At 34.3% G+C, this 24112-nt stretch overlaps 3 protein-coding genes and 1 pseudogene across 5 annotated transcripts; 1 reads left to right on the forward strand and 3 right to left on the reverse strand.

Annotated features, from left to right (window-relative positions):
* Positions 1-1585: 1585 nt before the first annotated feature.
* Positions 1586-4278, reverse strand: LOC143547522 (nudix hydrolase 16, mitochondrial-like). The gene is made up of 4 exons (XM_077038925.1): positions 4058-4278; positions 3264-3378; positions 2838-2921; positions 1586-1905 (listed from the first exon to the last, which is right to left on the reverse strand). The coding sequence occupies exons 1-4, from the start codon at positions 4126-4128 to the stop codon at positions 1786-1788; spliced, it is 390 nt and encodes a 129-aa protein (XP_076895040.1). The 5' UTR covers positions 4129-4278; the 3' UTR covers positions 1586-1785.
* A 1732-nt stretch (positions 4279-6010) lies between these two features.
* LOC143547537 (uncharacterized) lies at positions 6011-8320 on the forward strand. Its single transcript, XM_077038938.1, has 4 exons — positions 6011-6092; positions 7075-7636; positions 7708-7996; positions 8109-8320. Exons 2-4 carry the CDS (start codon positions 7083-7085, stop codon positions 8160-8162), a joined length of 897 nt encoding a protein of 298 aa, XP_076895053.1. The 5' UTR covers positions 6011-6092; positions 7075-7082; the 3' UTR covers positions 8163-8320.
* A 2022-nt stretch (positions 8321-10342) lies between these two features.
* LOC143547523 (transcription factor MYBC1 pseudogene) lies at positions 10343-12179 on the reverse strand (annotated as a pseudogene). The gene is made up of 2 exons (XR_013137786.1): positions 11265-12179; positions 10343-10571 (listed from the first exon to the last, which is right to left on the reverse strand). The product of XR_013137786.1 is annotated as a transcription factor MYBC1 pseudogene (transcript).
* A 2833-nt stretch (positions 12180-15012) lies between these two features.
* Positions 15013-22028, reverse strand: LOC143547538 (calmodulin-interacting protein 111). 2 transcript variants are annotated; one of them, XM_077038939.1, is made up of 11 exons: positions 21735-22028; positions 20276-20425; positions 19436-20181; positions 19161-19365; positions 18865-19072; positions 18339-18742; positions 17523-17949; positions 17033-17113; positions 16739-16929; positions 16101-16288; positions 15013-15662 (listed from the first exon to the last, which is right to left on the reverse strand). In XM_077038939.1, exons 1-11 carry the CDS (start codon positions 22026-22028, stop codon positions 15623-15625), a joined length of 2934 nt encoding a protein of 977 aa, XP_076895054.1. In that variant the 3' UTR covers positions 15013-15622. The 2 variants fall into 2 exon arrangements, with proteins under 2 accessions (XP_076895054.1, XP_076895055.1); XM_077038940.1 differs by lacking the exon at positions 21735-22028 and having other exon boundaries at positions 20281-20399.
* Positions 22029-24112: the final 2084 nt, after the last annotated feature.

Consider the following 24112-nt stretch of genomic DNA (forward strand, 5'->3'; position numbering starts at 1 on the left):
ACTTGACACAAACACACATTTTATTACGAGAACACGCTGAACAAAATAAATCATGCAAATTTCCAAACTTAAATAATTTTAAAATGAAAGAAAGAAAAAGAAATTTAAATACTTGACACAAACACACATTTTATTACGAGAACACGCTGAACAAAATAAATCATGCATATTTCCAAACTTAAATAATTTTAAAATGAAAGAAAGAAAAAGAAATTTAAATACTTGACACAAACACACATTTTATTACGAGAACACGCTGAACAAAATAAATCATGCATATTTCCAAACTTAAATAATTTTAAAATGAAAGAAAGAAAAAGAAATTTAAATACTTGACACAAACACACATTTTATTACGAGAACACGCTGAACAAAATAAATCATGCATATTTCCAAACTTAAATAATTTTAAAATGAAAGAAAGTAGTATAGATATGCTGATTATTTCCCACTCACCTATTTTAGAATTAAAATTTAAATATGAATGATGCTTATAGCGTGTATATAACATACTAGCTTTTGAACCTGTTTATTATACGAAATTTGTCAATGTCCATTATTTAAACTAAAGAAAAAAATTAAATATATAGTGCAAACAATAAAAAGTTTAGAATCTTAAATTTATAGATTTGAGATAATCTTTTTATATACAACATTTGTTGTTTTATCACAAGTATTATTCCCATCGTCATTATTATCAATTTTAGATCACGTTTGCTAGTTACTATTGATAATGCAACATATAATGTCTATGAGAAAAAACTGGAAATCGAATGAACAAACTAACTCTAGAAAAAGATTCTTTTCAGCTATTTTCTACCTATTTAACTATTATATTTCTACTTTTTTTATTTTCAATAAATATTTTACGTTTAATTTCTTGGATATTTTATAACCAAATTGCCAAAATGGTTTCGACCCATGACCCACGGATATCAAAGATAAATGAGATAGATATCAGAAGTTTATGAGAGAAATTTGACTATTTTATAACCCAATTAACAAAATTGTTTTGACGCATGATGCATGGATAGGTAAGAGGAATGAGAAGAGAAATTAGAAAAAGAATGAATATAAGATTGACACTCATCCATATTATTTTCTTGTATTAATATATAGTTAGAAACTTTTTAAAGGCCTAAGCTGTCTTACATACCTTAGTAAATCTCGTGTTCTTGTTTTATACATCTCACGTGTATTTGCCACTGAGCTAATAAAAGATAAATGCCAGTTGCCACCTTGACCAAACCATATAAATCTCGTGTTTGTGTTTTCTTTTTCGTTTATGTGTGACAATATTATTCGACTGCTTACCGGTATCCAACTTACACATGCAGATAAATTGTACAAGACTAAATGAACATAACTTTGATTATTTTTATGTACATAACACACACATTTGTACGCAAGTACACAACCTTAAAAATATGAACTGTCGATAAAAAACAAAAGATTTAGATTTGTTTTTTTGTTCTCGCAATAAGTTAGTGTTCTTATCCCTACATAATAAGTTATCCCGAAAAAGAAAAACAAAACAAAAAAAAAAGGCAGTTTCAATTTTCAACTACCAACTAATCTTAAACTCATAATATTCACCCAAACAGTTAAAACCAGTAGAACCTGCAATTTACATTCTTGACATCAAAACCTAGAAAAATGTAAAATTGGTTATTTGTAGCCCATAGTTGGAACCATGCCATCATCACACCATTTCATGAACCCGCTTTCTAATGCCTCGCGCATCCACAAGTGCCTGCAACACCGAACTGCTTCGGGAACCATGACTCAACTTCTGACCCGGCGGCTCTGTTCGGGCCAAGAGCTCAATTCTTCTTTCACAAATAATGCAAACATTGCAGCGCGACACCTGCCTTCAGGGCTAGACTCGTAGTGCCCTAGAAAATTCTAGAATCAAAATTGTATGATATTAGTCAATAGATCATCTAAATCACATTTATATAATTGTAGAGCCATAAACGAACTGAACGATCGGTGAACCGTTCAATACTAATTTTGTTTGTTTAATAAGCGAGCAAACATGAACATATTCTTTAGTTCATTTGGTTAAATGAACTAACATGAAGTCATGAACGCAAGTGTTGTTCATCGATTGACGTTCATGAACATTCAACTACGTTCGTTCCATTTCATTCGTTTAAATTTGTTAGCTTTAAGTTCGTTCATTAACGTTCGTCAATATATTGATTTAAAGCACGTTACAATTTAGTTTAGTTTTAATAATGTTTTAGGCCCAGCACATCGTTGTTCACATTTACTTTCAATTGGTTTTAGCTAACGCATATTTGTTTGTTTATCTATGTTCAGTTATGCTCGTTCGTTTATACTAAACACGCTCATTTTCTTAACAAACGAACAGAAACAAGGCACTTTGTTCTTTTAATTGTTTGTGTTTGATCAATTCGTCTTTGTTCGGTTTGTTTAAAGGCCTAAATAAACAGGTCGCTTTGGGCCCATGGGCTTTGTACAACTAAACCCTAATAATAAAGTATTAATAACTATAATTAACCATTGCTAAACGAGTAAAGGGGAACTGAATAACAATTTAAAACAGGTTCGGGTCAAAGCAAGTACATTTGTTATGGGTCGGGTCAGGTAGACCAGAAATACTTTTTGTCAACAAAGGTTGAATTTTTATACAAACAATTTATGTGTTAAATATGATTACAAAACTTAGTAGTTCAAGAGTAATCTAATTAATTGAACATAATAACTTAAGGAAGTTTTATGCACTAAAATTAGTTTTCATTTTACCTATTTCTTTAAATTTTATTTTACAACAATAATAATTTAAAAAAACCTAACACAATTTTACTCACCATTATATCTCCTCGAACTCCAGCCTCTTCCAATGCTTCACGCGCAGCTGCCTCCTCAACGGTTTCATCGTTTTCCCATCCGCCCTAATAAATAAACATGTAAATCACTAATGACTACATAATGAAAAATGGCGTTTGGATCAAATATAAACGGAAAATTAACGTGTGAACTGTGGAAAGTGAAGAAAAAGTCCACGCAGTGGCAAAATCGTAAATTACACTACAACAAAATGCATGTAGATTACTAATAACTACTTTACAAGTAGCATAATTATGATGAATCTACTTGTATTTTGTTGTAGTGTATTACAATTTTGGCACCGCACGTTTTCTTCTCTTCATTTCGCACAATTCGCCCCTTAAAACCTATCTGTTCGCAATCCCGACCCATGAAATATTAAACCCTAAGCTTAAGGAAAAACATACCTTTGGGAACAAAAGACCAGGTCCACTTGCGGAGTTGATCATTAGCACCTCAACAATCTTTTCAGATTTGTTACCATTACTGTCTTCTGAACACCGGAACCTGTACGGAATGCACCTGCGAATTAAATCCTGATTTCAAAATTCAAAACTCGGAGAACTGAATGAGCAAAGATCCAAATCTAGGGTGTTGAAAGGTTCGTGTTTGAGTGTTGACAAGTCCAACCCGAGTACCCGACAAGAATCCAAACACGAAAAATTGTGAAAGACACGTGAACCCGAACACCCCCTACATATTTGCAGGTTGGCCCAAACCCGACCCGCTTGGCTAACTGGGTTCACGCGCTCGACCCGAAACTGACCCGATCCCGTACACAAAAATCGTGAAAGACACGTGAACCCAAACATGACCTGCATATTCACAGGTTGACCCAAACCCAACCCGTTTATAAACGAGTTCGCAGACTCGACCCAAAACTGACCCGAACCCGAAACTTGATACGAACCAGAACGACACGTGAACCTAAACACAACCTGCATATTTGAGGGTTCACCCAAACCCCACCCGTTTAACTAACAGTTCGTGGGCTCGACCGGAAACTGACCCGAACCCGTTTATACCAGACCCAAACCCGCGAATTGGAAACAGAAATTAGGGTTTCAATCATTTCAAATTTAGGGAAACAAACAATTATCAAGATTTAACACAAATAATTATCAAAATTTCGAATTTGGCAAACAGAAATTAGGGCTTTATAAACAAATTAAACATCAAACTAAACAAGGGAATCAAATACCCGGCGGTGAGACGGCAACCGGACTCATAACGCTGCTGATGACGACCAGTTCGGGCCACCAATTCCGACATTTGACGATCAATTCATAAACCTAATAATAATAATATTAACATCATCTTTCGGTCATTTAACAAAAAGATTGGTTTTTTGAGAACCCTTTTCGGAGTTAATCAAAACCCATTTTCCAGCAAGGAAAAAGATTCCGATTTCAATTTCTTGTTTTGGGGTTGATGGGTTCTGGAAGAAGAAGAAGAAGAAGAAGATGATGAGAGAGAATAAAGGCGGAGATTTCGTGAAGTTGGGATGACGTAAAAGGTTGGACTGGGTTATGTATTGTGTGAATATATGAATTGTGAAGCATAATATGATGTCAGCAGCTTCCATGGAGGTGAATGTGATGATGGTTGGTTATTTGCAGCAGCTTTTGGTGTTCAAACAAACTCAACTCCATTTGAGCTTGTTGGGGACTCATGCTATGCAATTGTTTGTGTGAAAACAAAACATTATAATCTACGAACATTTGCAATAAATTGTTTTGACTTAAGTTTGACGTATTTATTTAAATGCGTTTAGTGTGAGGGTTTAGGGTCGGAACGCGCTTTCGGGTGCTGGGTTGTGTGTTCCGTATCAACTCACTTTGACTTGTTTGCAAGATAACATCAACCCATTCTAATTCGTTTTAAAAAATAATACCAACTCATAATGAACTAGTTTCTTTATAAAGGGTTGTCTCACTCAAGACCTTCTGAACCTATTTATTAGAAACAATCATTAACCTAATCTAAAGAAAGAAAGAAAAAGACCCGTATCAACATAGTTTTGCGATGGCAAATTAAAATTGTCTTGCCTAGTTCTATGTAAACTGAAATGTGTTTTTGTCAGTCAAAGAGTGACGTGTTTAGACATGGTGATTATCAATATTTTGATTAGGTTACATCTAAGTAACAATTGATATTCTGGTCAAATGTAATGTGAGTGATGATTAAGACTTATGATCTTACGATATTTGATTCAAAATCTGACTCAAATGGGTTTGCTCACAGCATTGTGTTTTTCGTCTTAAAAATGATTTAGTCAAGTATGAGCATCCAAATCAGTATAGACGGTTAACATTTCCTCTTAAAAAGAGTCACTTTGAATCTAAGAGTCGCTCCAAAAACTATTAAAAGATAATAAAAGATTACCCCTCTAGATGAAGAGTACGAGTCCAAGGCAATAAATAAATTATGTCATGAATAAAGAAAGAGTAAACTGCGGTTTGTCCAAATCTGAAGTTTTAGTCAAATAGTTTCAAATTAGTGATTTTCGTCCTTGTGGTTTCATTTCACTTGCAATTAAACCCGAATTCACTAGTTCAATTAAGTCTGGTTGTTAAATCCATCAGCATCAGCGTTGTCCTTCACGTAAAGGGCGTTTTTGTCCTTTTTCTCCCCAAATAAACCCCAGTCTTAATTCGCAAGCCCCCTCATGTGAGGGGCTGAGGTTTATTTGGGGAGAAAAGGGACAAAACTACCCCTCACGTGAAGGATACGTTGATATGTTTAACGACCAGACTTAACAGGATTAGTTTGCAAGTGAAATTAAACCGCAGAGACGAAAATCACAAATTTAAAAACTATTGGATTAAAGCTCAGATTTGGATAAAACATGGGGACGAAAACCCAAAAAAAAATATTTGTTTGAACCAAATTATTAAAATATTGTCACCTACTACCTCAAATCCAAAGGCAAAGCCCACAAGAAAGAACCCAAGTGGGCTAATTCTTCGATTTCACATTGAATCTAACCCTAATCAGGATAAGACACCCCAATTCCGTTCTCTCTCTCTCAAATAAAAGTATCTTCTTCTGGTTTTCAGGAGGAGGAGAGAGACAGAAGAAGATTCTTCAATCTCTCTGACATCTTATTGTTTGTGAAAGCAAACAATAAGATTCTATCCATTCATCGATGGAGCACCAGAATTCAGTACCCACTTCCATTCCGGTCGATCCGTTTCTGGTCGAAGCTTTGCAGAATCCACGTCATCGTCTCACCAGTTACTTCCTTCCACCTAATTTCAATTTATGTTTATACTTTTGATTGTTTAGATTGCTCATAGTTAGTTCGTTTGACCTAATTTTGCCCTAATTATGCTGATCTATTGATTTCTCGTTACTTTTGGTTGTTTAGATGCTTGTTTGTTTGATTGATACTTAGGGTTACTGCTTTATATCGTTAGATCTGCTCAATTTGATGCTTCATTGATTGATTGATTTTACCAGTTGCCATTGTTAATTAGGTTAGCAACTTAGCATTATAGTATGCCTCAATTTGATATTACTATTGCAATTGTATGCCATTAGATGAGGGATGAGATCGGTACATAATTATTAAAAAAAAACGAAATGTGCTGGAGCAGTTTGAACTGTTTGGTTTGATTGTTAGCCAAAGCCCAAGCAGAAGTCATTGGTTAAGACTATTTTTTTAACCAATCGGGTGTTTGGTTAGTTTGTCGGTTTTCGGTTCAGTTTGTTTGACCTTGTTTTGTTTCTGAATTTTGCCATAGTTATGTTGATTTATTGATTTTACGTTAATATTGATTGTTTAGATGGTTGATAGTTAGGGTTATCGTTTCATAACCTAAGGTTTGGTGAATTTGATGCATGATTTCAAGTAATCATGTATGGCTTCACCAGTTGCTGTTGTTTATTAGGTTAGCAATATAGCATGCCTCAATTTGATATTTCAATTGTATGCCATTAGATTAGGGATGTGATCGGTTTCGTATCGGTATTGGGCCGAAAAATTCTGAAACCGAACACGAGTGAAAGTATAAAGCGCATACCACACTGATTAATACCGAAAAGTATTAGAACCTAAGGGTACTGAAAATGAATACTGGTACCAATGGTGTTTGATTGGTATCGGTAGATAAAGAAAATGCTCGTATCTACATTATTCATCAGATCTTTACATATTAGAATTTTTGTTGAAAGTCTGTTTAAAATGCCACTAAATTTTTATTTTTTTTATTTTAGTTCTTCGAATGGAGCTTGATATCCAAAAATTCATTCAAAACACTGAAAAACAACAATTTGAGTTTCAACATTTCCCTACATCTTATCTCCGACTCGCAGCTCACCGTGTTGCACAACACTACGGGCTTCAAACCATGGTTCTTGATAACTTTACAGACGGTCAAGGTGCTCGAATTTTGGTTAAACGGTCAACCGAAACCAAACAACCAGTTTTCTGTTTATCGGATGTGCCAACTAAGGTTTCAGAAACCGATAAACATGCGCAGACCAAGATTGTGTTAAAACCTAGGCCTAAATTGTCGGCTGATGGAACAAATGCTGGTAAGAAGTCGGGTTCGGTTAAGACGGTTGAAGAAAGAAAGGAGGATTATGATCGGGCTCGGGCTCGTATTTTTAGTCTTCAGTCAGAGGGCTCGGGTTCGTCAAGGGCTAATTCAGAGAGTGGTGATGAAAGTGATGGGGCTAAAAACTCGTATGTTGACGGAAATAGTTCTCGTGTTGCAATATTAAGGGATCGGGAGAAGGATTTAACCGACCCGGATTATGATCGGAGCTATGATAGGTATACCTTTTGACATTAAGTTTTAGCTTCTAATTTTTTAATAGATCATTAATGTTAAATTTACAATGTAGGTATATGAGGAACTTGCCTGTGAATCAAGGGCTTAACTTGTTGCCAATGACTTTACCAAAATTCCAACCGCCATGTGTCCAATATGATCCTGTAGTACCAATACCGCACCTGGGTCAACACACAAATGTTCAAAGTCAAACACCCGTTGGCTATAGTCGATCGGGTATAAATCCATACCCTGTTGTTGGAATGAATCCCGTATCACGAGATGCTGTTTATATGCAATGGCCAACTCATTCCATGATGTATGCACACACATATGATCAGTTTAGGCATGCGGTTTTTCAGGTATAATATTAATTGTGACTTTGTTCTTTAACTAGTAATTATCATTTTATAAACTTAAAAGAGGGTGTTTGGATACATGCTTGGCTGATTTGATTTTGAACTGTTGTAGCAGGCACCATTCTGTCAACCGCAGCCTTTGAGTTTTGATTACTCGCAGAACCGTTAGGCTCGCATTTTGAGCTAAAAGATTGGATTGGAACAACGATTTTGTTTTGTACTAGGAAGTTATATTGTTACTCGTGTCAAAAACTTTTGTTTGATTCACCTTATTAATATGACAAATTCTATCATTGTTTTCCACTTTGTAGTGAAGCTTTATGTTTATGGGTGGTGGTTATGGTTTATGTTTTCCAAACTAGGGTCTTGCATGCAATCTAGTGCTATCTTTGTTGTTAGATGGCAACGCGATAACAAGTAGGTGGTGGCAACAAATAATGGTTGTGGGCATTGATGACCCGTTTTAAGTTATCAAGTTTTATAATAGTTATAGTTGTTTAGTTTTGAGTATGGCTAAACTATTTCTGAAATAATTTCACACCAACACTGCAACACATCAATAGTTTTGTCTTAAGATTTAAGATGTTTTGTAACCGTGAGGCTATGAGTTGTGGTCCTGTGGAGGAATGCCCGGGGCGCCCCCTCTGTCCACATTGCTCCCCATTCCTAGTGCCGACCCCCCGTTGCTTCTTCCAACGTTAACCCATTATCGCCCCTGTTAACACCTCTGGCACGGTGTTTTAGGCGTGTTTTTGATGCCCCGTCGGACCGGCTAACGCCTTTCCGTTAGCCCAGAACTTTTGGCCAAAGGGGTAAAAGTTCATGCTGCTTCTTTAGTAACAATTCATGAACAATAAGGCGAATTGTCACACCTTTAAGCAACAACTGTTAACTTTTGCCAAAAATTGGGTTCATCAGCCAACTTTTGATTGGATCTTTGATGAAGGGGATTTCGTCTATATACGAGACTATAGTTAAGCTTAATACGTCGAGCTAAATGTTTGAATATCGTTTTGATAAGTTTGTACTTGGACGACTAATTTATTATTAATAAAGACATATAAGTTGAAAAAGGGAAGCGGAACACAAATTGATTTATTACGTGAAAAATGAGAAACGAGAAAATTAAATGATAACAATAAAAATTTAGGAATTAGAAAAAATAGCCCGGTGACTTTCTCTAGAGGAGGTCGACGGTTTAAGTCTCGTTGGTGACCAAATTGCCATACGGGCATAGTTTTTTTGCCAATAAATATATCTGGGTGGTCGGGCTTTGTTGTTAAAGATAATTTTTAAAGAGGAGAATATATTTGTTGGGCTATTTGGTTATTTTTTGTGGTTGAAGTGGGCTTATGCTATTTATTTATGTCAATGAAATCAATTATGTTTTGGTGATTTATTTTTTGTTTTTCAAAATTTTGTGATTGCAATCTTTTGATATCTGTTCTTTGTGCAGCAATGGACCATCTAATTCTAATGGAAACTTTGTCTATGAAAGAGGTCACGTTATCAGGAACGGACTATACGCAACTGGGAGCTATTGGGTTAAGATGGTTTAGATGGTAATAAATATTTGTTATATCTCATTAAACTTAAAACGATTAGAATAAAGTGGCAAGCAAACAAATAAAATATGTCTTTATCTACCTACCTAGTAGCTAACTTTTTTTATTTATTGTTCAAATGTAGATTGTGAGATGGATGTTGGGCCAAATCCAACACCATTCTTAGAGGTGAGCTTGCTTGCTATTGTGGGTTCATAGTTCACTTTAGACTGCCGAATCGGATAAAATTCTTAGGATCGAGGATTTTTGCAAGAGGAACCTTGACATGGGTGCTGGTGCTAATTCTGATTCTAGTTCAGGTTTTGAGTCGAAGAAGAAGCAGAAGAAGAATGAGGAAGATTTTCTTTACTCAAATTATATATGATCCGAGGAACATTACCCGTTTATTCATTTTCTAGCAAAGTGCGATTTCTGTCTCCGTGGTTTGTGCAAATTTGCTATTTTAGTCTAAAAGTTTAAAATTTGCTATTTTGCCCTTAGAGTTTCATTTCGTTGCAATTTTCGTGCTCGTGGTTTGTTAAAAATTGGTATGCATGAATGAGAGTTGGAATGGAATGGACCATTACGATGGAATGAAAAAAATGTGTTGGTTTCAAACTGTTAATTAAAATCACTTATTAAAAAACAATAGTAAGTAACTCAAAACTTAATAACTCAAAAGGTGGGACAATATTTAGACTTTTGACCGCGACAACGCATGTCGCAAGGAACTATGGTCCGAACACTATAGATTCATCATCAATCAAGATCTCAAATGTTTATGCGTACGAGAGCAACAGATCATAAACTAGAATCACGTTTATTATCTCCTGAAACAATCCGCCAATATAACAAGTTTATCAGAAACAACAATTTACAACAAACCCGAACTTAACTGAACTCTACACGGCTAAACTAGATAATTATAAATGCATACAGAATAAAAACATGAGCAAGTTTAGTATTTAATTTACCATTGCTGAATGCTGAACATAATTTCATTGATCCATTTTCTTGTTAGTCTTCCATCATCCCTACAATCAATAAATAACACATTATTTCTTCTTATTAAAGGTGTAAACAAGCCAAGCTACTCGCGAGCTACTCGAGATTGGCTCGCAAAAAACTTGAATTGATCCGAGCTTAAACAAGCTCGAGCCTAAACAAGCTTAAACAAGTTTAAACAAGCTCGAGCTTAAACTTGACTCGAGCTCGACACGTGAAGCTCGAGCTCTGGCTCGTTTTTTGAACAAGCTTATTTTTAGGCTCCTAGCTTGTTTGATAATCGAGCCAAAGCCTGAGCTTCACTTTCAAGCTTGAGTCGGCTTGTGAGCCCAAACGAGCCTGTTATTTATTTAACTTTTCAATAATATATATTTATTTAATAATAATTACTATATATAAAATTATGATAAATATAACTAAATAATATATATGATGTTATATATATAATTAGAAACATATAAAATTAAGAATAAACAATAAACGATCCGAGCCAGAGCTTAAACAACTACTCACAAGCCGAGCTTGAGCCCAGTTGAGCTCCGACTCGGCTCGTTTACACCCCAAAATTTTTAATCTCTAAACACAAAGTAAGTGACTAGAACCTTATCTTTTCCAAATAAGTCCAATTATCATTAATGTTAATCTGTTAAATTAATATTTGCAAATCTACCAAATTTAGAAACTGGATCTAAATCTAAAGCAATAATTAGCAAATGAATTACCAAAAATCAATTATCTCCGGTTGGAAACAAAGTCAAAACCTTTCTACCATTTGCAGATTCAAGATCATCCACATAAGATGACAGCACAGAACTATGACCCGGTGTCCCGACCCCATGAACCCCTTGCGGGTTCTGTCGGGCCAGAAACGGGTGCTGCTCAAACTGCCCATTTCTCGGTGACCCAAAATGACCAATCTGCCCATACCGCGGCTGCAGTTGACCAACTTGACCATGATGCCCCGCCACCGCAGCAGCAGCGCCATGCTGCTGCAGTGCCGCCACAGGGACATACGGCAAGAAATGATCCGAGTTCGCCCGGACCGGGTGCAGAAAATGCGCCGGGACGGGTGAACTCGCAAACAAATGATCGTCTCCGTGGGGTCCGCCAGACGAAAGACCCTGCATCCGTTTCAAATAAAGCCTATACTTTTGCAAATGACTCGCGACGTTCTCGCGAGTCAACCCGTCAACACTCATAAGCTGCATTATCGTCTTCGGTACTGCGTTCTTAATTCCTAAATGAGCGACCGCGTCCACGAACCTCTTGTGGAGCTGTGGGGTCCACACGAGACGCGGTCGCTTAAGGGTTCTCGCGGGTTCGTCTCCGGCGCCAACTCCGGCGCCGGAACCCAATTCCGGCGAATCGAATTCGGCGGAATTGGGTTGGGAAGACGAACCCAGGGGAGGAGGGGGGTTAATTGGGGTTCGGATATCGAAAGCGATAGCGAGATCAGGGGTGATTAGTGTTTGGGACAAGGGCATAAGATCTTCCGGTGAGGGTAAGTCGTCTTCCCACTTGGAGAACCAATTGGAGTCATCTTCTTTCATTGTATTTGAAATTGAGTGAGTTGGGTGTTAAATTGGGAGGTTAATTGAAGTGGGTTTCATGGGAATTGGTGGATTGTTGCAGGAGATTGTTTCTCTCTCTAGAAGTATGAAGGATTCTTGAGAGAGAGAGAGAGAGAAGTGAAGGAGATGATGGGTGGGGGTTCGAGGTGGATCTTGTTTTTATTTTTGGACATTTTCAGGTTTTATTCATTATATTATTATGATTATTATTTATTTATTTATTTATTTAATACTGTTGTTTCTAATGTGATTCTCCTTTATTTTATTTTGTGGAAATTTTGGGTTTTTAAAGTATTTACAAAGTTTCTCTAATGGTATTCTTATAATTATACTACAAATCAATACATTTTCTCTTTCTTATAATTATACTACAAATAATATTTGTTTATATTTAAAATTCTCTCTCTCCTTCACTCAGAATAACTATCAAATATATTAAAAAATAATATGAGAATGAACGGTGTTTCTCCAAATTTACTCATTTCTTTAAAATTTTATCTTTCCTTAGCTCACAAACACTTACAACTCTCTAAAAAATTTAGAGATTTCTATCACATAATTATAGAGAAGTTGTGAATGAACATCACCTTTACTTATAATAATGGTAGTATAAAATTATATAAACATCCTTTTTTAAGGGAAAAGATGCTTATCGTACTTGTATCAAACCAGTACTGGTACCAGATTTCTGAAAAAGTGGCGATCAATATTATCGGTACAGTATTGGTTCTCATTATAAAATTTTAATACTTTGTGGTATGGTACTATACCGATATCCAAAATATCGATACTGAATTTCTGGAATATAGGTAGCGAATAATGTACCGGTCTATCGGTACGGTACCAAATGTTCAATGCCTAATATTATTCGGGCCCCTATTAAAACCTCGTATTTTATACAGAATCATATAGCATAATTTCATAGCATGCGGGATAAATAAAGTTGTACCTTGTATACAACTTATGACGTGTGGAAAATGATATACGGTTATATGAGTTGTCAGTGAGGTGTAACTAGTGTGTCGGTAGTGTTTATTTATCCTTTACCATTTCAAGCTGTTAATTTATGTGACTTTTTAAATCTTTTTGATTAATGTGTTAATATTAGTCTTGTCATCAACTTTTTCATAATAAGTTTTTGATGCACTTCATGATTTGTTATATTTGATGAATGATTCCTTAGTCGTTTATGTTTAATCTTGTATACTCAAGGTTACGATAGGTTAAGATGCATATACATGTAAAATGCTTGATTTAATTATAAATAAGATCCTTTGTGTTCTTTCACAGTTTCAATCAATGTAGACATCCACCTTCCAAATATTATGGTGACAAAACGAAATTACTAAGATATCGGTTTGGTGGAACATAATTTGTTGATGAAAATTATTGATTATATACAAGTTAAAGTTTGCGGATTGATGAAAACATGGCGACATGTTAAGCATAACATTCTATGCTAACATTTTTTTAACAATTTATATCGAGCTGTCACAGGTCATGTGAACAATTTGGTTAACTCTTATCACGATAAAATCAAATCCCATGAACACTTTAGCGACATCTCACTCGTTAAAACATGAAATCCCTAAAGGATTTTGGAAAAGATAGTGAATGCTTTGAACAAGACAATAGATTCCTAAATCTAACTCGACATCAAACATGTTTCTAAAAAAGAGACAAGTGTGTTGGATCCAATCAAACGAAATGTATCTATCCAAACTAAAAATTATTTATAAAGGAAAATAAAATGATTTAATGTTGTTTTAAAATATAAAACTCACTCTTTTTATATGACAATTTGATTTATAAGTTAATAAAATATACTAGCGATGCATCCAATAAAAAAGGACCATAGGAGTTTGTAAAGAGTTAGAGAATAAAAGACAAAAGCAAAGTTAGGTCATTTATGGGGACTTTTAAGATGTGTTTGGGGTGAGCTTTTATGATAATATATTTTATTTTAAGGAGGATTGGTGTGTAAATTGAGGAAAACATTAAGCTTGATTTTAGTATACTTTTAAAACCAAAAAAAAATGTTATAATATAAGTTAAACTTGGATATTAATCTTTTAGAAAGAAGCTTTGTTTTCTCTAGTAATGATAATCATGAAAATGAACATATTTAAAAATATATCTAATTCATTTAGTTTTTCACATGTTTTCTTATTTTCAATTGTTTCAACATCATGCTTAAAATGTAAAGGGAGACAAAAATAAAAAGTGCGAGAAGAATTTGTGGACACACAAAACACCTCTTAAAAGAAACTTGAAAAAAAACTCAAAATATAAATAAAAAACGAAAAAAATTTAAAAAACCAAAATGTTTCCAGCGTCATTCCCGTTCCAAAAAAAGAACCAAAAAAACACAATGCCGAGACATAATGCCGAAAATGCACAAACAACACAATGATAAATAAAAAAGACACAATATGTCACAAAATATAACACAATATCGAACAAAATATAACACAATATTAAGAAAAAACTCAAAAAAACACAATCAATGACGAAAATAAACACAATAATAAATAAAAAGACATGGTGATTTTTTCCACTACAAATCCTTTTTATTTTTTCCCTACTTTTTATATCCAGCTTTTTTAATAAGCGGACCACATAACAAATAATTTAAAGATTAAATATATGAAACTTCAGTATCATTTTAATGTGAATTTACAAATTACAATGTGAACAAAATAAAAAGACCAAAATAAACAAAATATTGAACCTCAAGAGTAAATGAGATTATTGAAAATCCATGGAGACAGGTGAAGAGTACTCAACTAAAAGACCAAACCAATTTCTGAAAACATGTTACACATTTATACAAGCTAAATCATACAATAATGCGTTGATATCAAAAAAAGAAACTTTGAAAAGATCTCTTTATTAAAAAACATAAGTTGGGGAATAATAAGGTTGGCCTACATGTACTATATGGATGTGGGGTGGTAATGAATAATAGAAAATAATTGATGGTGATGGGGATATCTAGAATTGACTTTAAACACATAAAGTCTATAGAATCTCCCACATGGGTAATGTTAGATCTAGACTTACTTTATTAAACAAGTTTATGATTGCACTAAACTTAGTTCTTATAGCCCTTAAACTAGGGGACATTACTTTCACTATTTAATCCAACATCAATTAGTGGATGCCCCCACAGATCCCTCATACAACTCTGCACATACATTTTTTATCCTTAAAGCCTTATCATACTAAAAATATATGATTTGGTAAAATTACAAGTATGCCCTTGTTGTGGTGGAAAGGTACTTTTAGTTGCTTTAAAGTTTAAACAAATTTAAGGGCATCTTCCAAACCAAGTTCATGGCACATCCAGATACCCTTCATATATTTAACAAAATATATCATAAACTAAGTCATGTATAACCGCACCTTCGGGTGTCACATTGTTGCAGCATGAAATCCATGGCCATGGGCACAACGGTTCCACGCATGATCAAAAACACTTATGTTTCTTGATCAAATATAGAATCTATTCAACGAGAAATAATCGATGAAACAGATTTAAATACGCCCCTGTATTCACAGAAAAAAGCAGATATTACTACAGGAGTAAGCATATAATTCTATGCAAATCTCAATTAATCAATTATCTTTTTAAAATTTTTATATTAAAACTTTAAGATAGGATAACAAGACTATATTATTAGTTTATTACCCTAACAATTTAGAATGATTCATGCATTTGAATACTTTATCCATTAAATAATTCTACATATGTCTCAAAATCAATCTTTTTTAAACTTTCTTTACCTTTTTCTCAATAACATACTATTCTGAATAAACAGAGGACCACAGTCACCTTACAATAAAAACTGGTTGTGCGAGATCTTTCTAATTTACAAACCTCTAAAACGACTCATTTGACCCTCAAAAAGTGAAAAATATGAAGATCCCAATAAGATGCATGATATGAAAGAAAAAAATAAGCATTGTATTAACACGAAGGTTTACCAGCTAGTAACCGAGGTTAATCTTTTTGGGGGCGGTTTAGAGACTAAATCATCTTTTGGGGTAACTTGGGACACAAGCCTCTGAAACTTTGCAGTCAACTCTTCATAAATATCCACATCTGATGGTTGCACTTGTCCAATTGCTGATCTTAAATGCTCCATTCTTACTTCTGATGCATCAATTTTCTCCTGAAATAATAAACTGTGTTTAGCAAAAAAATTAACAATTTCTATTTTGCTTTTACCTCAAATTGGTCAAACAGGTATAAAATTCGGCTTATAGAGAAACGGGTCAAGCACGCCAAATATGTATATTTGATGCATAAAACTTTCTAAAACTATATTATTTATTATATTATATAAATATTGTAATCAAACTTGACATCAACTAGTCAACCAACTCATAGAATGGGAGACATAGTTGACATGTATATTTAATGCATAAAACCTCATTAATCAGTTAATTCGAAAATAAAGATTATTATTTTTATATAGCTTTTGTAACCATACCTGACAGTCTGACACCAATTATGTAGAATCTGTTTTGAAGAAAAAGTGTTTTGAGGTCAAACCCGAACCATATAAAACTACCTGTTTTTTCCTTATTAACCAATCCACCATTATTTATTGTTTACACACCTCAATAGCTGCCACGGCTGCTTCACGACAGATTAGAGAAATGTCGGCCCCGGTACAACCTTCAGAAAGACGTGCCAACTCCTGAATACATACATCAGAACTGCAAGTCATTTTACTCAAATGGATACGAAAAATTTCAGTACGGTCATTTTCATTTGGTGGTCCCACATACACAAGCCTATCAAAACGTCCTGTCAATTTTTTATCAAATAAAACGGTTGAGCTACAAAAAACCCCAAAAAAGGAAATAATTGATATAAAAAACAGATCCATCAGATAAGAGTTATGTGGCACCTGGTCTCAAAAGGGCTGAATCAATCTTATCTGGTCTGTTTGTAGCAGCAATGACAGTGACATTAACTCTTTGATTCAAACCTAAATCAACCAATAAGTTGTAAAAACAATACAGATATGGAAATTAGAAAGATAATTAGTTGTAATGAAACGGGTTGCAGAAAAAGAGTTTAGATGTCCTTCAGGCACTTGAAGTTATTATATATTTTTTGATTATATAAAGAATCAAATGGCCCAAAACAGCATTTTTGTGAGAGAAAAAAAAACAAAAAACATACACAATTTGCAAAAAGAGGATAAAAGTTTCATAAATTAGATTTAAAATATGGGTAAGGGGATCATTTTGATTTACCAGTAGCCCTAAGATAATCAAAAACAAAATTAAGTTACATTTTGGGGTAATAAACCTGATATTTAATCCCTAAACAATAAGATAATCAAAAGCAAAATTTGTTCATCCAGGCATTAAAAGTGATAATAAGCATATTACCGTCTAATTCAACAAGAAGTTGACTCATAACCCGGTCAGCAACGGAAACTCCATCATTTTCCTTCCCACGAATATTAGCAAGCCCGTCTAACTCATCAAAAAATACAACCGAAGGGGCGTTTGCCCGTGCTTTTGCAAACAAAGATTTTACAGCCTTTTCTGATTCACCGACCCATTTACTAAAAAGTTCTGGGCCTTTTACTGCAAGAAAATTGAGTTTAGCCTCGGAGGCCACTGCACGGGCCAAAAGGGTTTTACTGCAGCCTGGTGGCCCGAATAATAAAACACCGGTTGGTGGGCGGGTACCAATACGTGTAAAAGCATCCTGGTGTTTTTGAGGCCATTCTACAGCTTCCATTAATTGCATTTTGACCTCATGTTGACCGCCAACGTCTTTCCAACTAACCTTTGGGACTTCGAGTATCACCTGTTTTGTAGATTAAAAAAAGTCAAAATAACCATCTATAATTCAACCCAACAAAAAACACTTTGTTCAACCAATACCCAAGCAATCCATATATATTCTCTTAAATTTCATAGTATATTGCCCGTACAACAAACTAAAAATATCATATTTAACTGTAATACAGTAAATAAAATTAAAACAGTTACTTATAGCAGTCACATTCAATAAACAAAAAGTAAAGCATTATTACTGTGAATCACCAGAGCACCTAATGTTATGTTTGTTTATTCAAGACTGTTAATAAGTGACATAGTTTTTTTTTATTATGGAATGGGTATATGTGTATTGGGGATGGGTAAATATGATATTTACAAACATACACACACACACATTTTGTAAATAGTTAGTACCTCTCTCATTGCGCTTGGTCTCACTTTAATTCTCGCCTTCTCAAAATCATCAAACGACACACTCAAATTACCCCCAATTTGATTACTTTCAACACTGCCTAAATCCAACTCTGAATTAGATAAACTAAAATTCTCCAAATTGTTTTCAAAATTCAAGTCCTTCATATCATCTGAAAAGGATTTCAGTTTACTAATATCAGGAGACAATGATTCATCATGGATCTTGCCAATGCACCGTCTAAGACAAACAAAGGCTGCTTCATTGCATAGAGACGCCAGGTCAGCACCGACAAACCCGTGAGTTGTCATGGCCAAGTGATGAATTTCAGTATCTAAAAGGTGGTGTTCTTTTTCACTAAGCAAAGTTAGTAATATTTCGTAACGTTGACCCGGAGATGGCACACCTGCATGACAATAATAATAGCTTTAGTGCTTTACCCTTTTAACCGTTAGAACTCAAACATAACACAAATGAGCCCCTTTATAAGCAAACGGGTCAAAATTGCTTCTTACACAATACTTTTACCTATTTCGATTTCCCTATCAAGCCTTCCGGGCCGTCTGAGCGCAGGTTCAATACTATCGGGCCTATTGGTTGCAGCAATAACAAGTAGGCCTTCTGTTCTACTAATTCCATCCATTAAATTTAGTAAAGTTGCAACAATTCTTCCGGAAAGCTCTTCACCGCCTTCTTTCCGTGATGGTGCAATAGCATCCAATTCATCTATGAATACCTAATAAAATGGGTCAAACAGGTTGGGTAATGAGTCAAACATGTCAAGCATGGTGAAGTCGGAATGCATTTCTGTGGGCCAAACTTACCACAGCAGGTGCAGCTTTAATAGCTGAATCAAAGACTTCATGCAAAGCTTGTTCACTTTCACCATAAAATTGACTCACAATTTCTGGCCCGTTTATAGGGAATAAGTTAACACCAGCATCATTAGCACACAATCTAGCCAATGAAGTCTTCCCTGTGCCAGGTGGACCGTGAAGTAGCACTCCCTTCGTTGGACGTAAACCCATACTATAAAAAATATTCATCAAATGTTTTTTATCGGTTAAGAAAATTAAACATTTATATATTTAAAATGTACCTTGAAAGAGTGTTCTTTCTTGATGATGAAATAATAATATCCTTCAAAACCGAATACTCCTTTGACAAGCCTCCCAATTTAATAATATCATTTAATAATATCTTATCTACACTACCCTCACTACTAATATCAAAATTTGTTTTATCAGAAAACAAAATCACTTTTGTCCCATGATCCACTAGAAAAACATTATTTCTATCAAAATCCTCATAACCATTATTATTATCATTATCGTGTTCAGATACTTTTTCTGCACCAACAACCTTAAAAAGGCAGATCTCCGAAAGTATTGGAATCACTACAAGGTTTCCGTTAATTAAATAACGCGAGTTTAAAAGCGACATCGCACAAGTCTGAAGAAGCTTTTTTCCAATTTCATCCTCCAAGATTTCTTTTATATTACAGGAATCCAAAGACGGGTCAAACCCGTTTGACTGGCCATGTCGTGGTGAAGTAGGCATGCTGGAACAGGGTGAACTTAGCTTTGACTTGGTCAAATATGGTGTTTTTGGAGACGAAATACTTCCATTTTCAGATGGAAAATCAATATGTGATGTTTTGTTAAATTTATTACTAATTGAGCTCTTTGAAGAAACCAATGACAAATGCAAGTCTTTGCATTTGTGTATTGAAATTGCATTATTGCCCCCAAAGTTTACAGGATATACAAAAACTATCCTGCCAGAACTTGGATAGCCCATTGCAGAGGAGAGTGTTGAAGATAATCGAACACCATTTTTTATAACCTGAAATAATATTAATATAAGTTAAAAGATTAATACTTTTGTATAGAATCATAGAATTTGAAGATTTCCGAATTCCAAATGGTTGTTTTCAAACCTTACAAGAAGGGAAAACTGTGGCTAGAATGAAATGATTCCCTGTTTCATTAACCGTTTTTTCATTAAATCCATAATATCTGGCACATTCATCCATCAACGAGCTAAGAGGGTAATCTGGGACATCTTTCCTTAAAGATGCAAGTGATACCTGTAGATAGATTTCAAATATTATCATCCCACAAAAACAAAATATGGAGAATTTAGTTTCACAAAAAAAAAGACATTATAACATGCATTGTTGTAGAAGTCGCTAGGCGGGCGGTGGGATACGGACTGGGGATTAACCGGATTGGAATTTTGATATGTAAGTTTCAGTTATATATATACACACACACACCACACACACACACATATATATATAGGGAAATGTTCATGTACAAAATGATCTTAACATGAGAACATAGGAAACAATATCAACTACAATACCAATCTACATAAGCAATGTTTTATAATAACAAAGAAAAAACCCTAATAATAACAGCAAAAGAATCAAATTAGCAACAAAATAATATCAGCAAATACTTATAACAACATAATAAAAAAATAAAAAAAAAACTTAATAATAACAACAAATGTAAATCAACATATACTTATAACGTCTCATAATCGAAAATCAGTAAATACGAACAAAAACTAACATCAAACACTTATAAAAACAATAACAATAACAGCAGCATTGGTTCTCACTGTTTTCATGTTAAGAATGATTTGTAATTAATCCTGAAACACACACACCAGAAATTAGCCGAAATCACCAAAAAATGGCTGAAAATTGCCAGAAACTGCTGAAAACCAGCCAGAAATTGGCCTGAAATTTTTGCTGGAATTAAGGCCTATTAAGGGCGATTACGGGCAATTTTGATCAGCTATGAACGATTAGCAAATAATGTCCCCATTATCAAAAATTTAATCGCCTTAACGATTAGTCCCTGACTAATTGCGGATTTTTATAACCATAATAACATGACATCAATAAACAACTAACTAACTGTAAAGATGTTTGTTAGATAACTAACATAACCACCAGGGGTAATATGGTCAATCTACAACAACAACAACAACAACAATAATAATAATAATAATCAAATAATCAGTTGATTTAGCTATGGCCTATTGATAGATGAGTAACTCCACATCTATCACAATAATTATTTTGCTTACAGCAAATTATCACATGCTAGTTAGATAACTAACATAACCACCAGGGGTAATATGGTCAATCTACAGTAATAATAATCAAATTATCAGTTGATTTAGCTATTGGCTTACAGATAAATGAGTGCTTCCACATTTATCACAATAACTATTTTTCTTACAGAAAACTATCGCATATTAGTTAAATAACATAACCATCAGGAGTAATATGGTCAGACTACCACTACCACTACCACTACCACTACCACTACCACTACCACTACCACTAATAATAATAATAATAATAATAATAAATAACTTACAGACACGATGGAACCTGGAGTGATAGAAGAAGCGATCATGAACGATTCCGAAAGCCAAATTCTACATCCTTTAGATTCAATCGCATCTTCACTTACACGACAAAACAAAGCCGAAGAACCAATAAACGACGAATACTTGGCGGCAGTGTGTTCGAGTGAACGTAACAGTGAGTGTTCGTCATCTTCGTCAGTGAAATTAAGGTTCAGAATCGACGAATTGCTGCGAGGAGATGACGTGGCTGGTTCTGAATTGGAAATGGACTTTGATTTGGAGGTCTTCTTCTTCGATGGCATTGCTTCAAGCTTCAAAAATGGGGGGTTTTTAGGGTTTTAGGGTTTGTGTTTCAGGTAGACTTCGAATAATAAGAGGGGTTTTAGTAGAGTTTGGTTATTGTTAAATAAGGCCCCTTGTGTTTCAAGTATGAGCGTTTTACCTCCTTATTCTTGTTCGGGGCTGACTCCTCAACCACTGATGCGTGGGTGCAAACAAGCCAAGACGAGCCCAAGCTCGACTCGTTTAACTTGCACAGAGCTTGAGCTCGAGCTCAGCTCGTGAGTAGATTTTCAAGCTCGAGCTAGGCTCGGGCTCGACACGTTTACTATTTATCAAATTATTTTTTATATAATTATAATTAATTTTATATATTTTTCTATTATAACATTATGTATAAAAATAATATATATTATTTAGTTATTTTTATTTATTTTTTCATAACATTATACATATATTAATTAATAATTATTAAATATATATTTTAAGAAATTATATAAATGACATGCTTATTTAGGCTCGCGAGCCGGCTCGAGCTCGATAAGTGAAGCTCGGGCTCGTTTATTAAGTGAGCTTACTTACTTTTAGGCTTGAGCTCAATTAAGCTCAGCTCGATCGAGCTTTTTAACGAGTCGATCTTGAGTAGCTCGTGAGCAGCTCGTCTCGTTTGTACCCCTGGATGCGTGGGAACCGGATACAATCCGTATGCCCTCGCCAGCGTAGGATTAAGTCTCTTCACCCAGATTTTCGATTGAGAAAATATTTTCTCTTTTTTAAGAAGACTAATTGAATTTTATGGTTAATTGTAACCGAAATTTTGAACCAGAGAAGTTGGTATGGTTTTTGTTAAAAGTAAAATGAACTGGTCGGGTTGGCTAGGTCGGCCAAATTGACAAGACGGTTTGATTTTGAAAGTATGTTTAGGTTGGATTTTTTTAACACATAATTGTACCATTTGATATTCGAAAAGCACTAAACAAAAAGGTTATAATAAAAAAAAAGCGAATTTAATAACCTATTAAAAAGTTTATATTTAAAAATGAAAAAACAATTAAAACTTTGTAGTTTAAAAAAATTAGTAATTAAATTGTTTTATATATGCATATAAAAAAAACCTATGTAAATCATTTTTCTTTCTTTGTTTTTTCAATTCCATCGTAGTCTTCTTTGCCCTCCTCCTTCTGGTAATCTCACATTGGTTGTGGACATAAGAGATTACCGGTTCATAAGGAATGCTACGCATCTTAAATTAGTAAATTACCAATGCATTTTGAGCTTAATATTAGTAGATGGGAAACGAATTTCATGGTTAAGCATACTTGAATGGGAGTAGTATTAGAATGGCCTTAATATATTTTTTTTGCAAATTCGTGAACTCTTCGTGAGCAAAACGAACAATATTGATGGTACTAAACATGCTTGTTGGAGTTAAGTTCTTCATCATTCATGCCTAGAATTTTGATTGTCATGAAAAATTCTTACGGCCTTCCTAATAATGTTGGGCCCGCTATCAATGGACACATCGATATATTGTGCGGGCTAATAAAAAGACACTTGATAAGACGAGTGTTGTATGCTCGTTAGTAACTAACTATTATTTTTATAAAGAATTTTTTATTAATTTTCTCATGATTTTATACTACGAATAAACTTAATGATCAAACATTTCAAAACCAATTACAATAATCACAGTCGTAATCGAAACAATTAAAATGGATTTAGAAAATGTCTTCATTATTTAAGTTTAGCTTATGATATTCTTAGTTAAAGTTTTCTAACTAAAACATAATATAATTCGTATTTAAACACACTAAATAAAACTCATCACATGTATCATTAAATCACATAATCCGGTTATCGACTTAACCTACCCACGAGGCCAAGAAAACGATGTAAGCTAACTGACTGAAGCCCGTTAAAGCTTGAGCTCAGCTCATGTCAACTTAAGAGAGCTCGAGCTTTGCTCTATCTCCAAAACTCAAGCTTGACACGTGAGTAGATTTTCAAACTAAAGTTCGGCTCATTTACTGTATATTAATTGTCTAATTTTTTTAATCTATATACTTTATAATTATTTACATCTATATTAATAATTATAATTTTTATC

The sequence above is a fragment of the Bidens hawaiensis genome, unplaced genomic scaffold (assembly GCF_021521415.1).
Source record: "Bidens hawaiensis isolate Kalapana, Puna unplaced genomic scaffold, B.hawaiensis_p1.1 tig00014729_1, whole genome shotgun sequence".
Lineage (NCBI taxonomy): Eukaryota > Viridiplantae > Streptophyta > Magnoliopsida > Asterales > Asteraceae > Bidens > Bidens hawaiensis.

Coding starts and splice junctions, on each gene's coding strand:
- LOC143547522 (XM_077038925.1), bottom strand. CDS start 4,128: ATGTCGGAATTGGTGGCCCGAACTGGTCGTCATCAGCAGCGTTATGAG. Junction 3,379..4,057: donor GGTTGCCGTCTCACCGCCGG/GTATTTGATTCC, acceptor TTTAATTCGCAG/GTGCATTCCGTACAGGTTCC. Junction 2,922..3,263: donor CTGGTCTTTTGTTCCCAAAG/GTATGTTTTTCC, acceptor TTTATTTATTAG/GGCGGATGGGAAAACGATGA.
- LOC143547537 (XM_077038938.1), top strand. CDS start 7,083: ATGGAGCTTGATATCCAAAAATTCATTCAAAACACTGAAAAACAACAA. Junction 7,637..7,707: donor TATGATCGGAGCTATGATAG/GTATACCTTTTG, acceptor TTTACAATGTAG/GTATATGAGGAACTTGCCTG. Junction 7,997..8,108: donor TTAGGCATGCGGTTTTTCAG/GTATAATATTAA, acceptor CTGTTGTAGCAG/GCACCATTCTGTCAACCGCA.
- LOC143547538 (XM_077038939.1), bottom strand. CDS start 22,028: ATGCCATCGAAGAAGAAGACCTCCAAATCAAAGTCCATTTCCAATTCA. Junction 20,426..21,734: donor CTCCAGGTTCCATCGTGTCT/GTAAGTTATTTA, acceptor ATCTATCTACAG/GTATCACTTGCATCTTTAAG. Junction 19,073..19,160: donor TTAAAGCTGCACCTGCTGTG/GTAAGTTTGGCC, acceptor CCATTTTATTAG/GTATTCATAGATGAATTGGA.